Below are 14272 nucleotides of genomic sequence, written 5' to 3'. Positions count from 1 at the left end.
ATTTTTTATCTCATAGCAATTGTATTAGTATAAAATAACATAATTTCAAAAATGTTGGAGGATACAATATAGTTCAGCATTTGTATTATTTATTTTATACAGTCTTTGTTGCTCATCTTCATCAAGGGTTCCAATAATGATGGAGCTGACTGTACACGCATAGCCCTGACTTACATATAAATTGTGGGTGAGGAAAATTAAATTCAGCAAAAAAAGAAACGTCCTCTCACCGTCAACTGCGTTTACTTTCAGCAAACTTAACATGTGTAAATATTTGTATGAACATAACAAGATTCAACAACTGAGACATAAACTGAACAAGTTCCACAGACATGTGACAAACAGAAATTGAATAATGTGTCCCTGAACAAAGGGGTGGTCAAAATCAAAAGTAACAGTCAGTATCTGATGTGGCCACCAGCTGCATTAAGTACTGCAGTGCCAATCCTCCTCATGGACTTCACCAGATTTGCCAGTTCTTGCTTTGAGATGTTACCCCACTCTTCCAAGGCACCTGCAAGTTCCCGGACATTTCTGGGGGGAATGGCTCTAGCCCTCACCCTCCGATTAAAATAGATTCCAAACGTGCTCAATGGGATTGAGATGCGGGCTCTTCGCTAGCCATGGCAGAACACTGACATTCCTGTCTTGCAGGAAATCACGCACAGAACGAGCAGTATGGCTGGTGGCATTATCATGCTGGAGGGTCATGTCAGGATGAGCCTGCAGGAAGGGTACCACATGAGGGAGGAGGATGTCTTCCCTGTAACGCACAGCGTTGAGATTGCCGGCAATGACAACAAGCTCAGTCCGATGATACTGTGCCACACCACCCCAGACCATGACGGACCCTCCACCTCCAAATCGATTCCGTTCCAGAGTACAGGCCTCGGTGTAACGCTCATTCCTTCGACGATAAACGCGAATCTGACCATCACCCCTGGTGAGACAAAAACGCGACTCGTCAGTGAAGAGCACTTTTTGCCAGTCCTGTCTGGTCCAGCAAAGGTGGGTTTGTGCCCATAGGCAACTTTGTTGCCGGTGATGTCTGGTGAGGACCTGCCTCACAACAGGCCTAAAAGCCCTGAGTCCAGCCTCTCTCAGCCTATTGCGGACAGTCTGAGCACTAATGGAGGGATTGTGCGTTCCTGGTGTAACTCGGGCAGTTGTTGTTGCCATCCTGTACCTGTCCCGCAGGTGTGATGTTCGGATGTACCGATCCTGTGCAGGTGTTGTTACACGTAGTCTGCCACTGCGAGGACGATCAGCTGTCCGCCCTGTCTCCCTTTAGTGCTGTCATAGGCATCTCACAGTACGGAGATTGCAATTTATTGCCCTGGCCATATCTGCAGTCCTCATGCCTCCTTGCAGCATGCATAAGGCACGTTCACGCAGATGAGCAGGGACCCTGGGCATCTTTCTTTTGGTGTTTTTCAGAGTCCGTAGAAAGGCCTCTTTAGTGTCCTAAGTTCTCAGAACTGTGACCTTAATTGCCTACCGTCTGTAAGCTGTTAGTATCTTAACTTCTTATGGATGGTGGCAGTATTGAGTAGCTTGGATGACTGACGTGCCCAGAGTAAACTGCCTGCTACTCACACCCAGAAACTAAGATATGCATATTATTAGTAGATTTGGATAGAAAACATTCTGATGTTTCTAAAACTGTTTGAATGATGTCTGTGAGTATAACAGAACTCATATGGCAGGCAAAAACCTGAGAAAAAATCCAAACAGGAAGTGGTTTGTAGTTTTTCAAGTGATTGCCTATCCAAAATACAGTGTCTGTGGAGTCATTTTGCACTTCCTAAGGCATCCACTAGATGTCAACAGTCTTTAGAACCTTCTTTGAGGCTTCTACTGTGAAGTGGGGGAGAATAAGAGCTCATTAAGTGAGAGGACTGCCAGCAGGGCATGAGCCTAAGCCATGCGCGCTCACGTGAGAGGTAGCTCAGTTCCATTGCATTTCTGAAGACAAAGGATTTCTCCGGTTGAAACTTTATTGCAGATTTATGATAAAAACATCCTAAAGATTGATTCTATACATCGTTTGACATGTTTCTACGAACTGTAATGGAATTTTTTTAGTTTTTGTCTGACCTGCGCGTTGTGAATTTGGATTTGTGAACTGAAGGCGCGAACAAAAAGGAGGTATTTGGACATAAAGGATGGACTTTATCGAACAAAACAAACATTTATTGTGGAACTGGGATTCCTGGGAGTGCATTCTGATGAAGATCATCAAAGGTAAGTGAATATTTTGCTATTTCTGACTATTGTTGACTCCAACATGGCGGATGTTTTTGTGTCTGAGCGCCGTACTCAGATTATTGCATGGTGTGCTTTTTCGGTAAAGCTTTTTTGAAATCTGACACAGCAGTTACATTAAGGAGAAGTTTATCTAAAGTTCCATGCATAACACTTGTATTTTCATCAACATTTATGATGAGTATTTCTGTAAATTGATGTGGCTCTCTGCAAAATCACCGGATGTTTTGGAGGCAAAACATTACTGAACATAACGCGCCAATGTAAACTGAGATTTTTGGATACAAATATGAACTTTATCGAACAAAACATACATGTATTGTGTAACATGAAGTCCTATGAGTGTCATCTGATGAAGATCATCAAAGGTTAGTGATTCATTTTATCTCTGCTTTTTGTGACTCCTCTCTTTGGCTGGAAAATGGCAGTTTTTTTATGTATAGGCGCTGACCTAACATAATCATATGGTTTGCTTTCGCCGTAAAGCCTTTTTGAAATCAGACACTGTGGCTGGATTAACAAGAAGTAAAGCTTTAAAATGGTGTATAATACTTGTATGTTTGAGGAATTTTAATTATGAGATTTTTGTTGTTTTGAATTTGGCGCCCTGCACTTTCACTGGCTGTTGTCATATCGATACCGCTAACGGGATTACAGCCATAAGAAGTTTTAACGACCGTTCCACAGGTGCATGTTCATCAATTGTTTATGGTTCATTGAACAAGCATGGGACACAGTGTTTAAACAATTTACAATGAAGATCTGTGAAGTTATTTGGATTTTTACGAATTATATTTGAAAGAAAGGGTCCTGAAAAAGAGACGTTTGTTTTTTTGCTGAGTTTATATGGTTTTTACTAGGGCTGTGGCGGTCACGAAATTTCGTCAGCCGGTGATTGTCAAACCGTTAATTAACATAAACCGTTAATTAACATAAACACATTTAGCATCTCCTGGCTTCCACACATGGCCTACATGCCCCGGATGCAGACCTTTGGAACGTCTACATTTTTTAAAAGTCTAATAAATCCATGTAATATAGCCTACACCTTCACAATAAATCCATTATTTAAGACAGGTCTAAAGAAACATGATATGATAAAAATGTAGTCTATTTCAGAAGAACAGAATAACATACTCTGAGTTGTCCTTATGTTAGGTCCTGATCTGGCTATGCCAAATGGCTGTGGGCTACACTAGTCGTTTATCAGATAAGATTTACTTAGAATTTTGTGGCTTTATTTTATATTATTTTATAGTATTAAGAATACAATTGAACAAAGCTGAATAAAATAGAAAGGATATTTTCTCCAAATGATTTGAGGGAGTGCTATTCTGTGTTGAGCGGTTAACAAAGAAATAGGTACTCCTACTGTATATGCTTAATTTAGAGTTATTAATGTAACTTTAGTTGTTCTACAAACGTTGGGCTATACGTTGTAAGGCTACATGATGCAACTCTAATGATGATTTGAAAAAAGTCGCTTGAAAGGTATGATCTCTGCTTTGTTTTTTTTGTGCAGGCTGTACACACTTCATCAGTCTCGCATTCACATTTTGACAAGCACTTAATGCCACGAAATTCACAGCGGCATCCCCTTTGTGTGGCCGTAATGAAACCTAAAAAATCCATGTCTTTTGCGGCCAGTGGCCTTTGTGCCCTTGGCCAGAGTGCTGCGTTGTGCCCTTCTCCCTGAGTGCTGCGTGCTCCGAAGCACCTCTCACTCACATGGCTCTCCATCACGTGATCGGGTCTTTCTCACAGGCTACAAGTGAAGACAGGCACATCGGGAATGCAACTGCGCGTGTCCTTACCCAATTCCGAGGTGCATATTGAAGACATTGGAAGAACTGTCCACATTCACTTTTCATCAGCCAACAAGATGAGTAGGCCTAACAAACAGCAAAAGCACTAGCCTACGTCAATCTACTATCCCACATAGTACAAAAGTTGACCTATTCTATTCTGGGCAAGAAATGAATATTCCAAACATAGTCTGGGACAGTTGGGGATACGGTAGATCCCTAATTAATACACTAGCATCACATCTTTAGTGTGGTTGATAAACTATTAGGCTATTTCTTCACATTATAAGTGCAGCAATGAGAACACGGCAGTAGGCAAAAACGCAAATGTTCCATTAGTGGGAAAACACCATTATCAAAAGTGACCGCAAATCTTGTCTTTACCTATACTAAATAATATATGTATGAAATTTGTTTTGATTTATCATGCACCTGTCTCGAAACAGGGGCAGCGGAAAAAATACATGTCATCTAGAAATACATGTCATCTACATACACTTAGGTTGGAGTCATTAAAACTTGTTTTTCAACCACTCCATACATTTCTTGTTAACAAATGATAGTTTTGGCAAGTCGGTTAGGACATCTACTTTGTGCATGACACAAGTCATTTTTCCAACAATTGTTTACAGACAGATTATTTCACTTATAATTCACTGTATCACAATTCCAGTGAGTCAGAAGTTTACATACACTAAGTTCACTATGCCTTTAAACAGCTTGGAATATTCCAGAAAATGATGCCATGGCTTTAGAAGCTTCTGATAGGCTAATTGACATCATTTGAGTCAATTGGAGGTGTACCTGTGGATGTATTTCAAGGCCTACCTTCAAACTCACTGCCTCTTTGCTTGACATCATGGGAATATCAAAAGAAATCAGCCAAGACCTCAGAAAGAAAATTGTAGACCTCCACAAGTCTGGTTCATCCTTGGGAGCAATTTCAAAACGCCTGAAGGTACTACGTTCATCTGTACAAACAATAGTATGCAAGTATAAACACCATGGGACCACGCAACCATCATACCCCTCAGGAAGGAAACGCATTCTGTCTCCTAGAGGTGAACGTACTTTGGTGCGAAAAGTGCAAATCAATCCCACAACAACAGCAAAGGACCTTGTGAAGATGCTGGGGGAAACAGGTACAAAAGTATCTATATCCACAGTAAAACGAGTCCTATATCGACATAACCTGAAAGGCCTCTCAGCAAGGAAGAAGCCACTGCTCCAAAACCATCATAAAAAAGACAGACTACGGTTTGCAACTGCACATGGGGACAAAAATCGTACCTTTTGGAGAAATGTCCTATGGTCTGATGAAACAAAAATAGAAATGTTTGGCCATAATGACTATCATCATGTTTGGAAAAAAAGGGGGAGGCTTGCAACCCAAAGAACACCATCCCAACCGTGAAGCACGGGGGTGGCAGCATCATGTTGTGGGGATGCTTTGCTGCACGAGGGACTGGTGCACTTCACAAAATAGATGGCTTCATGAGGATGGAAAATTATGTGGATATATTGAAGCAACATCTCAAGACATCAGTCAGGAAGTTAAAGCTTGGTCGCAAATGGGTCTTCCAAATGGACAATGACCCCAAGCATACCTCCAAAGTTTTGGCAAAATGGCTTAAGGACAACAAAGTCAAGGTATTGGAGTGGCCATCACAAAGCCCTGACCTCAATCCTATTGAAAATTTGTGGGCAGAACTGAAAAAGCGTGTGCGAGCAAGGAGGCCTACAAACCTGCCTCATTTACACCAGCTCTGTCAGGAGGAATTACCCAAAATTCACCCAACTTATTGTGGGAAGCTTGTGGAAGGCTACCCGAAACGTTTGACCCAAGTTAAACAATTTAAAGGCAATGCTACCGCATACTAATTGAGTGTATGTAAACTTCTGACCCACTGGGAATGTGATGAAAGAAATAAAAGCTGAAATAAATAATTCTCTCTACTATTATTCTGACATTTCACATTCTTAAAATAAAGTGGTGATCCTAACTAACCTAAGACAGGGAATTTTTACTAGGATTAAATGTCAGAAATTGTGAAAAACTGAGTTTAAATGTATTTGGCTAAGGTGTATTTAACTTTCCGACTTCAACCGCATGCCCTTAAATAGCGAATGGAGGACGCTTTTCTCGTGTTTCATTTTCATGCCAGCCCGGTAGACTATACTCCTGTTGTAAAGACAAGCAATGTGCTTAATACGAGGAAATTTGAGAAATAAATATAGTAGGCCTAGCCTATAGAAAGCTGATGGGATTCTCCTCTTTTTAATAGAGGCCATAACTCTGTTTTCTCGCGCAGCTTACATAGCCTATAGAAATGTTGTACAAGATGATCTCATGGGCTCTCATGAAGTGTTTGATTACATTTTGAATACATTTGCATTGATGTCAGAGTGATTAGCGGGACAATAGAGCGCTGAGTACCAGGCAGTTAGCATGTTTGGTAGGCTACTAATGACCATCAGCAGTATCAGAGCTTGGAGAAGACTAAGTACTGTGACTAAACGGTCATGTGGAATTTGACTGCCTTCATGACTCGTGACTGCCGGTAATACGGTCACCACAACAGCCCTAGTGACTACATGGTGGTTACATGAAAACGGTGAATATGTACTTACACATCCTAGACCGTGGTGGAGAGATCCAATCTGCATTGAAAGGACAGAGAGAAGATCAAAAGGAGAACCTCATTACTGTTTATGTGCTTACAGGACATCACCTAGATCATGTTACATATAAATGCAGTACATTAGTCACATTACATCTCATAGGTCATCTCATTGATGGGGTCATACAGGCTCTTCCCTCTGAAGGTGTATGGTTACAGCCTGGTTCAGGATTAGTCTGGCTGTGTGTTTATGAGCCATCTACACTACGTATAAACCACCCTCATGAGAACCTCAAAGTAGAATCTCAGTATTGCAGTTGTCCTGTAGGTAATTCGACAGTCAGTAATGAGTTGAATGAGGTGGTTTAAACCAGTGTCTCCTAATCCTGGTCCTTGAGTATCCCCAACAGTACACAGTTTCCGTTGTAGCCCTTGACAACCACACCTCATTCAACTCGTTGAGGACATGATGATTAGTTGACAAGTTGAATCAGGTGTGCTTGTCCAGGGTTAATATAAAAATGTGTACTGTTGGGGATACTGGAGGACCAGGGTTTGGAAACACTGGTTTAAACAACAGAGGTGAAAATGAATCCTCCAGGTCTACAGTACAAGTGGGGACAGATACAGGTAACTGACAAAATAAAAGACACCAACATCAACAGCCACCAGAACAGCTTCAATGCATAGATTCTACAAGTGTCGGGAAGTATATTGGAGGGATGTGACTACATTCTTCAACGAGAAATTCCATCATTTGGTGTTTTGTTGATGGTGGTGGAAAACTCTGTCTCGGGCGCCACTCCAGAATCTTGCATAAGTGTTCCATTGGGTTGAGATCTGGTGACTGACAGACACAGACACACACACTATGACCCTAAGCATGATGGGATGTTAATTGCTTAGTTAACTCAGGAACCACACCTGTCTGGAACCTGCTTTCAATATAGTATGTATTTACTCAAGTGTTTCCTTTATTTTGGCAGTTACCTGTAGATTGTTATAGGACGGAAGTCTAATGTGGATTTTAATGTCCAGGTTCTTCACTGTACTGTGGGTCCTCTGAGGGTTTTGATACTGCTGTTTAGTGATGATGAGGGATCATTTTTCATTGCATTACATTATAGCGTGTGGTGAAGGAGTGATCACCTTCTGCTCCACTACTGGGAGATATAAGGAGTCCATCATCATGCTAAAATCAGTCCGTCTGGAGCTTCCTGGGGTATAAGGGTTTAATAACTTCAAATTCATGCGGTCACTGAGAATCTCAGGCCTTGTTCCCCTCTATCTTTACATGACCGAAATGTAATTCATGGCTACAGGTACAGACTAGGCTTCTTCACTATATGCAGTACTTCACTATATTAAGTGTTAAGGCATTAATGAGACACATTGGTAACACAGAAGAACAACATTCAACAAACTCTCTCTCTCTCCAAGTAAGGGAAGGTTATGGGAGTTCATTCTTCATTAGACTGCAGAGGCTGGGCTCCCCACTTGTGCCATCAAACCCCTGCAACTTATCCAGAATGCTACAGCAACCTTCCCAAGTTCTCCCATGTTATGTCACCTGCTCCTCCACACACTCCACTGGCTTCCAGTTGAAGCTCACATCCACTACAAGACCCTGTTGCTTACTTACAGAGCAGCAAGAGGAACTGCCCCTCCCTACCTTCAGGCTATACTCAAACCCTACATCCCAATCCGAGCATTCCGTTCCACCACCTCTGGTCTCTTGGCCGTCCCACCCTTACGAGAGGTCAGCTCCCACTCAACCCAGTCAAAGCTCTTCTCTGTCCTGGCACCCCAATGGTGGAACCAGTTTCCCTCTGATGATGGGACAGCAGAGTCCCTTTATTGAGGAAAAATGTACTTACTGGGACTGTGAACTGTGGTTGTCTCACCCAGCTTTCTTAAGATGAATGCACTAACTGTAAGTTGCTCTGCTAAATGACAAAAATGTAAAATGAGGTGGCTGACACCTCTCAAGGGCCGTGGGTGTATTAAAGTCACCAGTGTGAAGGTCTTAGAGTCAGACATGACTCATTACTCTACAGTACTACAGCCACAGGACCCTGCAGCTGCCAGTGGACTGCCAATACAGTACTGCAGAAGCCCTCCTCTTTCTGTGAGGGTTTGCACACCAACAGCAGGAGAAGAGGTGATAACTTTAAATACGAAAATGTGTGAAGACATCTCTCTCTCTCTCTCTCTCTCTCTCTCTCTCGATAAATGCATGTCTTTGACAAACCGAACACAATAGTTAATCGTAGTGCTATGGAGCGACACATTTCATTAAGATGACAAGTCTTTCCAGCGTAAAACCCAAGGGCATTTCCATCATCTGCCTTGGATCAAGTGCTCTGCAAAAAGTGCTGTAGAAGAAGGGTTTTAGTTAAGTTTAGTTCCTCACCGGTTTTTTGTTGCCCACTATGAGTTTCTCCACCTTCTGGACCTGAGACACATGGTCCTCGTTGGTCTTCAGCTCCCTCTTCCTGATCCTCTCATAGATTCCTACCAGAGTCTCCCTGGGGATGTCCTCCCCATCGTCCACCCCTGGGGAGGAGGAGACAAGGGTCACACACACTCTCACTCAGAGACAGAGGCACACACACGCATGCACACACAGGCGCACCACACATGGACCCAGGCGCACACACAGGCAAATTCATGCACACACTGTTCTTGTCATTGAGAGAGGAAAGTAGAGTGAGATTATGAATCCCTCTTAACCAATTACTTATTGTTGTTTTCCCATTACTGACACTCATCACGATAGATTATGAATTATCCCATCATGCTTTATTTCTCAAATAAAATCTCAAATGGCAAAATAAGACAAATAGTTTAATGTGCTTCTATCACACTGCTCACCCAATAATAACAAATGCTAATGTGATTGTGTGAAGGAGCAAGTAATCAGTTGTAACACATTTCTTCACAATTATCACTCTGTTATAACACCAACACCTTAAACAGCCCCGACTCAGTCACAGCCTGCTTTGTCAACTTCCAGAAGGCTGACAGACAGTGAAATGTCATTTTAACACACGTGACATGTGGCAACTTCTTCAGATAGTCGACATGCTGCTGTCACCCTACCGGTGAAAAATATATTATTTTCATCTGTGTGTCATGAAATAGTTGCATTTGTGATTGAAATGCTGATTACGTAGCAGAAATAAACAGTATTGTCGTGACAGGTGTCAGAGGAGTGACATTCTGTCTGTGGACAGTGGAGCCAGTTCCAGGTGTGATTGAACATTCATGCTGTGCTTAACCTCGTCCCCAGGCTATTATGCACAGCGCATATAAGCCTGGTACATCAACGATTCAAAGTTGGCCTTAGTGGGAGCGACCTTAGAATTCTAGTATTTGTCATAATATCTTTGCGAATCACACGACTGCGAGGCGTGGCTCTGTTCATGAGGTATGATAGCGTACAGGGGAGGGTTAGGGGGAAGGTGTTGTGGGAGATGATTGGTTGGTAGGTTAAGCCGATTAAGGCAATGCCCATGCGCCGGGAGTTTCTCCCGGTCTTTCTGTAATGGCTAACGAAGGCCAAGGTTGGCACGTTGGTCCACCAGACTCTTTGTGCATTTGGGCGGAAGTGTCTGGGAACGAGATTATGTTTAACTGGAGTGGATGTGTGTTTCCTATTTTCTACAGACACATGATAGTGGAACATGCTCAAGTGTTTTTTATTCAATAAGCATTGTTGAAAGGGTGAAGCAATCGTATTGTGAATGTCCCGCACTCACTTTATGCAGTTTTTAGTTCATTTTATCATTTTTATTTTCTCTTAAGTATGTAGAGGACAAAGTCTCAGTTTTGACTTCAGAAACCCTGACATTTCCACTTCTCTCTCTCACCTCGGAGGTTCTTAACGAAGTCCTCCAACTTCATCTTCCTCTCTGGCTTGACGTTGGGGCTGTACATATCGGTGTTGAGGAGGATGATGGCGAAGGCCAGGATGAAGATGGTGTCAGGGTTCCGGAACTGGCGCACCACCGTGGGGTTACAGATGCAGTAGCGCTGACTGGAATACAAACAAACAGGAATGAGAGATGACATCACATGTCAGAGATTGAAAGAGTCATGGAGACTTTTGATATAGAGAGCCATCATCGAATGCAACAGAATGTTAAAAGCCTTATAGTCCACACAATGTGGACATTTGTCTTGTTGACTTGCTGGTGAAAACGTGTTCAGGATACAATGCATCAGACGATGGTCAATAACTGTCAGCATGGTGTGTGTACCATGCCATCATATTGCAGTATCGTGTGTGTACCAGTCCTTTAGCCAACATGGTGTTGTGAGCAAAGCTAGCAGTGACTTGCATTTCCAAGACTTAGGTCAACGTCAGAGGAACTCTATTTGAAAATGTAATGCAAAAGAGCAAATAACAATCTGTCTCTCTCGTGACATATTTTCCAAAAATATTGTGCAGTACTTTAGCCATTACAGTAACGCTAAAACAGATCTGTGTGCCCCTCTTGGCCAAACCCCTTCAGTATACGCTTCTCTCACCGGTATGTATCTTTATTCCAGTACATCCTTAACCTATGTACTCTCCTCTGTTGTCTCACCTGTAGGCTTCAATGAGGCGCTCCACCTTCTGGGCCTCTCCCTGGACCCGGATGTGATTCTGGAACTTTCTCAGTGCCTCGTCCAGCTCCATCGACGAGAAATCCATCTCATCTACCACACAGCTGGAACACACAACCAACCAACCAACCAACAATTCATTCACTAACCCAAAAATATATCGTTGATCAATGATTTGTCTAGTATTCATTTACAAAAGTCCATCTCATTTACTTCCCAGATGAAACACACAGATCACAGGGGCATTCTGTGAGCAGCAGTTCAAGATTAGTCAAAATCTGACAGGAAACTCCCTAATAGCCCTTTGATAATGACACAAAACACATTTGAGAGGCCAAGTGTGAGGAGCACCAGATTGTTCTTAAATGTGGAGATCTGTGTGCTTGAGATAGGGTGACTTTTGGGGTTTTCTAGTCCTATTGACACAGCCAGTCATCTCTATCGCCTGTAGCATGTTAATGAGTCCAGCCTGTCCCCCCCTCTCTCTCTCTCCCTGAGCAGCAGAGTGTGGACATTCTAGTTGGCTGGCCCAAAGCCACAGATATACAAAGTTGAAATAAAAAAATCAAATCAAATAAATATTGTATTAGTCACGTTCACAGCAGGTATAAAACGTGCGGTGAAATGCTTGCGTGCTAGCTTCCTCAACATTGCAGTACAATATCAGCCATCCTCAGCCATCTTTGTTTAATATGTTGAATTTTAATGGTCACAATGTTAGTGCCAGCTGTTCCAGGGCAATAACCTGTCAGTTAGGAGAAACATTTGGAGCAGTGAGAGTGAAGATGGAGGATAGTTTGCTGAACTCTGTACAGTTAATCTATTGTTCTGGCCTGGCCTACAGTATAACGCTCTCTGTGCAAGGCACTGGAATACCAGGTTATTCCCTGTGATATCGCAATCCATGGTGGATTGATAGACTATAAAGAGTGTCCAGAGATTTTCCTGGTCAGGTCACATGACCTGGCCTTTAAAAATGACCAATTAACAGTACTCACTCCAGGACGTCTCTGTTGAACTGTTTCTGCCGGTTGCCCAGGAACTCTCCAATCATCTGCCTGCTCAGGCCTTTCCTCTGAAGCAGGAAGTGAGCCACACCCACAGGCGTGTCTGGGACGAACCCTCTCTCAGTCAGGTACTGGACACCCTTTTCTGGCTTCCTGCAGACACACACACATATAAGCAGGCGTGTCCTTATGCGGCCTATCCAATCATTTTACAGAGCCAAGTGTGGTGTTTGATTCTGACTGATAGGAAGTGTCCTCAGCAGGAAAACGGTGGATAATAATATTTAACCAAGGCACAGAAAATGGAGCAACACTGTCTGGCTGTATGTAGTAGAGGTTAAACAGATGGACTGTAAAATAAGTTAAATAAGTAGACATATAAATATGCAAAGAGATGACACAAATGCCCAAATATATGGCTTAGCCTATAGGCCTATCTTACACAAATGCATTTTTCCATTTTAATAGATCCTCTTATCCTCAACATTCCTAATTGAATTGAATTAGACTTATTACTTATATTGTGTGGCACTCATACAACCGTGATTACTGTAGGTAGGTCACCTCGGTTCAACTACCAGGACCACTCTACAACATCAACAGCTCATTGACACCAGCTCATGACACCAATCAGTGGTCAGCCACGTCAGCACTTTGTCAAAGCCGAGCACCTACTTGTTGAAGAGGTTCAGGCCGATGCGATAGTGCCTCTTGCGGATCACATCGTTGCTGAAGACCGGTGAGTCCCAGCTATTGCGAGTCTCTTTGTGGTACGTCTGCTTGCTGAGTGTCTGTTCCCTCAGGCTGTCCCGGGACGACGACTCAGAGCTGCAGTTGATGGTGTCATTGGAGTTAGACGTGCTGTTGATGCTGTCGTTGTCCCCATCCGAAAAGTCAGACTCAGACTTGCTCTGCCGGTTGGCCGAGCCGTTGATGGCCAGGTGGCTCTCCAGCGCCCTGTGGCGGTGGCGGAGGGGAGCCTCGTCGTCCCGGGAGGGCCCTCGTGGGGGCGGACCATGAGAGATGTGTTTGGGGCTGGCCTGGGAGGATGCCACGATGTGCCCGCCCCCGTGAGGCTCGTAGACAGGCGGACGTTTGATGGAGCTGCGGTCAGAGCGGTCGCTGTGTTCGGCGGAGCTGTCGCTGGGCGGCTCGATGGTCAGCAGGGGGAGGTGGAGCCTCTGTTCCTGGCACTCCAGGGAGGGAGTGCTGCGGCAGCTGGTGTCCGTGTCACGCTCGTCATCCTTGGGGTCCAGTGGCCAGTAGTCCTGGGAGGAGTTGGCCGAGCGCAGGCGGAGGTCTGACTCAATGCTGGAGGGCTGGTCACCAGGCCCCCGCGACAGCCCCATGGAGGGAGACAGTTCCTCCTCGTCAATAAACAGAGTCACATCGCTGTAGGATGCCATCATGTCTTCTCGCTTGCGTCCCGTCGCCCCGCGGTGAGGCTTCACCTGATAGGCCACCTCCCTCTCCACCTCGGGGCAGCCCAAGGCCTCGGGGTCATGACCCTCGTCGTCCTGCAGGCTACGGCAGTTCAAGGCGTCGTCAATGGACTCGGCCAAAGACTTGACCTGCCTGGAGAAGGCGTCCTCCAGCTCTGTGATGGCATCCGTTAGGTGGTTCTGGGAGGCCGGGTGAGACGCCATGTTGGCCTGGTGGTGGACCTCCAGGTCCCCACACTCGGACTGTACCAAGGCCAGGGGGGTGCCGTCGTTTGTCAGGGACACTTGTTTCCCCTCAAAGTAGGAGCTGTGGACTTTCTCAGGGCCCTCGAAGGAGAACTGCATCCTCATATTGGACAGGACGATGCGTCGGGACATGCGGTTCTCAGACATACAACTCCTGAGGCGTTCAAAGTTTTTGTTCATCTGGTACTGACGGAAGGCTGTTTGGATGGTTCGGGCCGCATGCCGGGTTATGAAGCGTCCGCCATATTTACGCTCCAGCATCTCCACCTGACGGA

General features: G+C 44.2%; 1 protein-coding gene across 9 annotated transcripts in view; it reads right to left on the bottom strand.

Annotated features, from left to right (window-relative positions):
* Positions 1-14272, bottom strand: part of LOC106566761 (IQ motif and SEC7 domain-containing protein 1) — a 121955-nt gene that overhangs the window by 15687 nt on the left and 91996 nt on the right. For all 9 annotated transcript variants that reach the window (XM_014135128.3, XM_082959907.1, XM_014135130.3 and 6 more), the window contains exons 3-8: positions 12985-14264; positions 12301-12462; positions 11284-11406; positions 10564-10730; positions 9105-9247; positions 6702-6731 (exon numbers count right to left, since the gene is read on the bottom strand). In XM_014135128.3, the coding sequence (XP_013990603.2) occupies positions 6702-6731; positions 9105-9247; positions 10564-10730; positions 11284-11406; positions 12301-12462; positions 12985-14264 (1905 nt within the window). The remainder of the gene's footprint in view (positions 1-6701; positions 6732-9104; positions 9248-10563; positions 10731-11283; positions 11407-12300; positions 12463-12984; positions 14265-14272) is intronic.

This window comes from Salmo salar, chromosome 13 (assembly GCF_965601325.2).
Source record: "Salmo salar chromosome 13, fSalSal1, whole genome shotgun sequence".
Lineage (NCBI taxonomy): Eukaryota > Metazoa > Chordata > Actinopteri > Salmoniformes > Salmonidae > Salmo > Salmo salar.
This window is presented reverse-complemented; position numbering and strand designations above follow the sequence as displayed.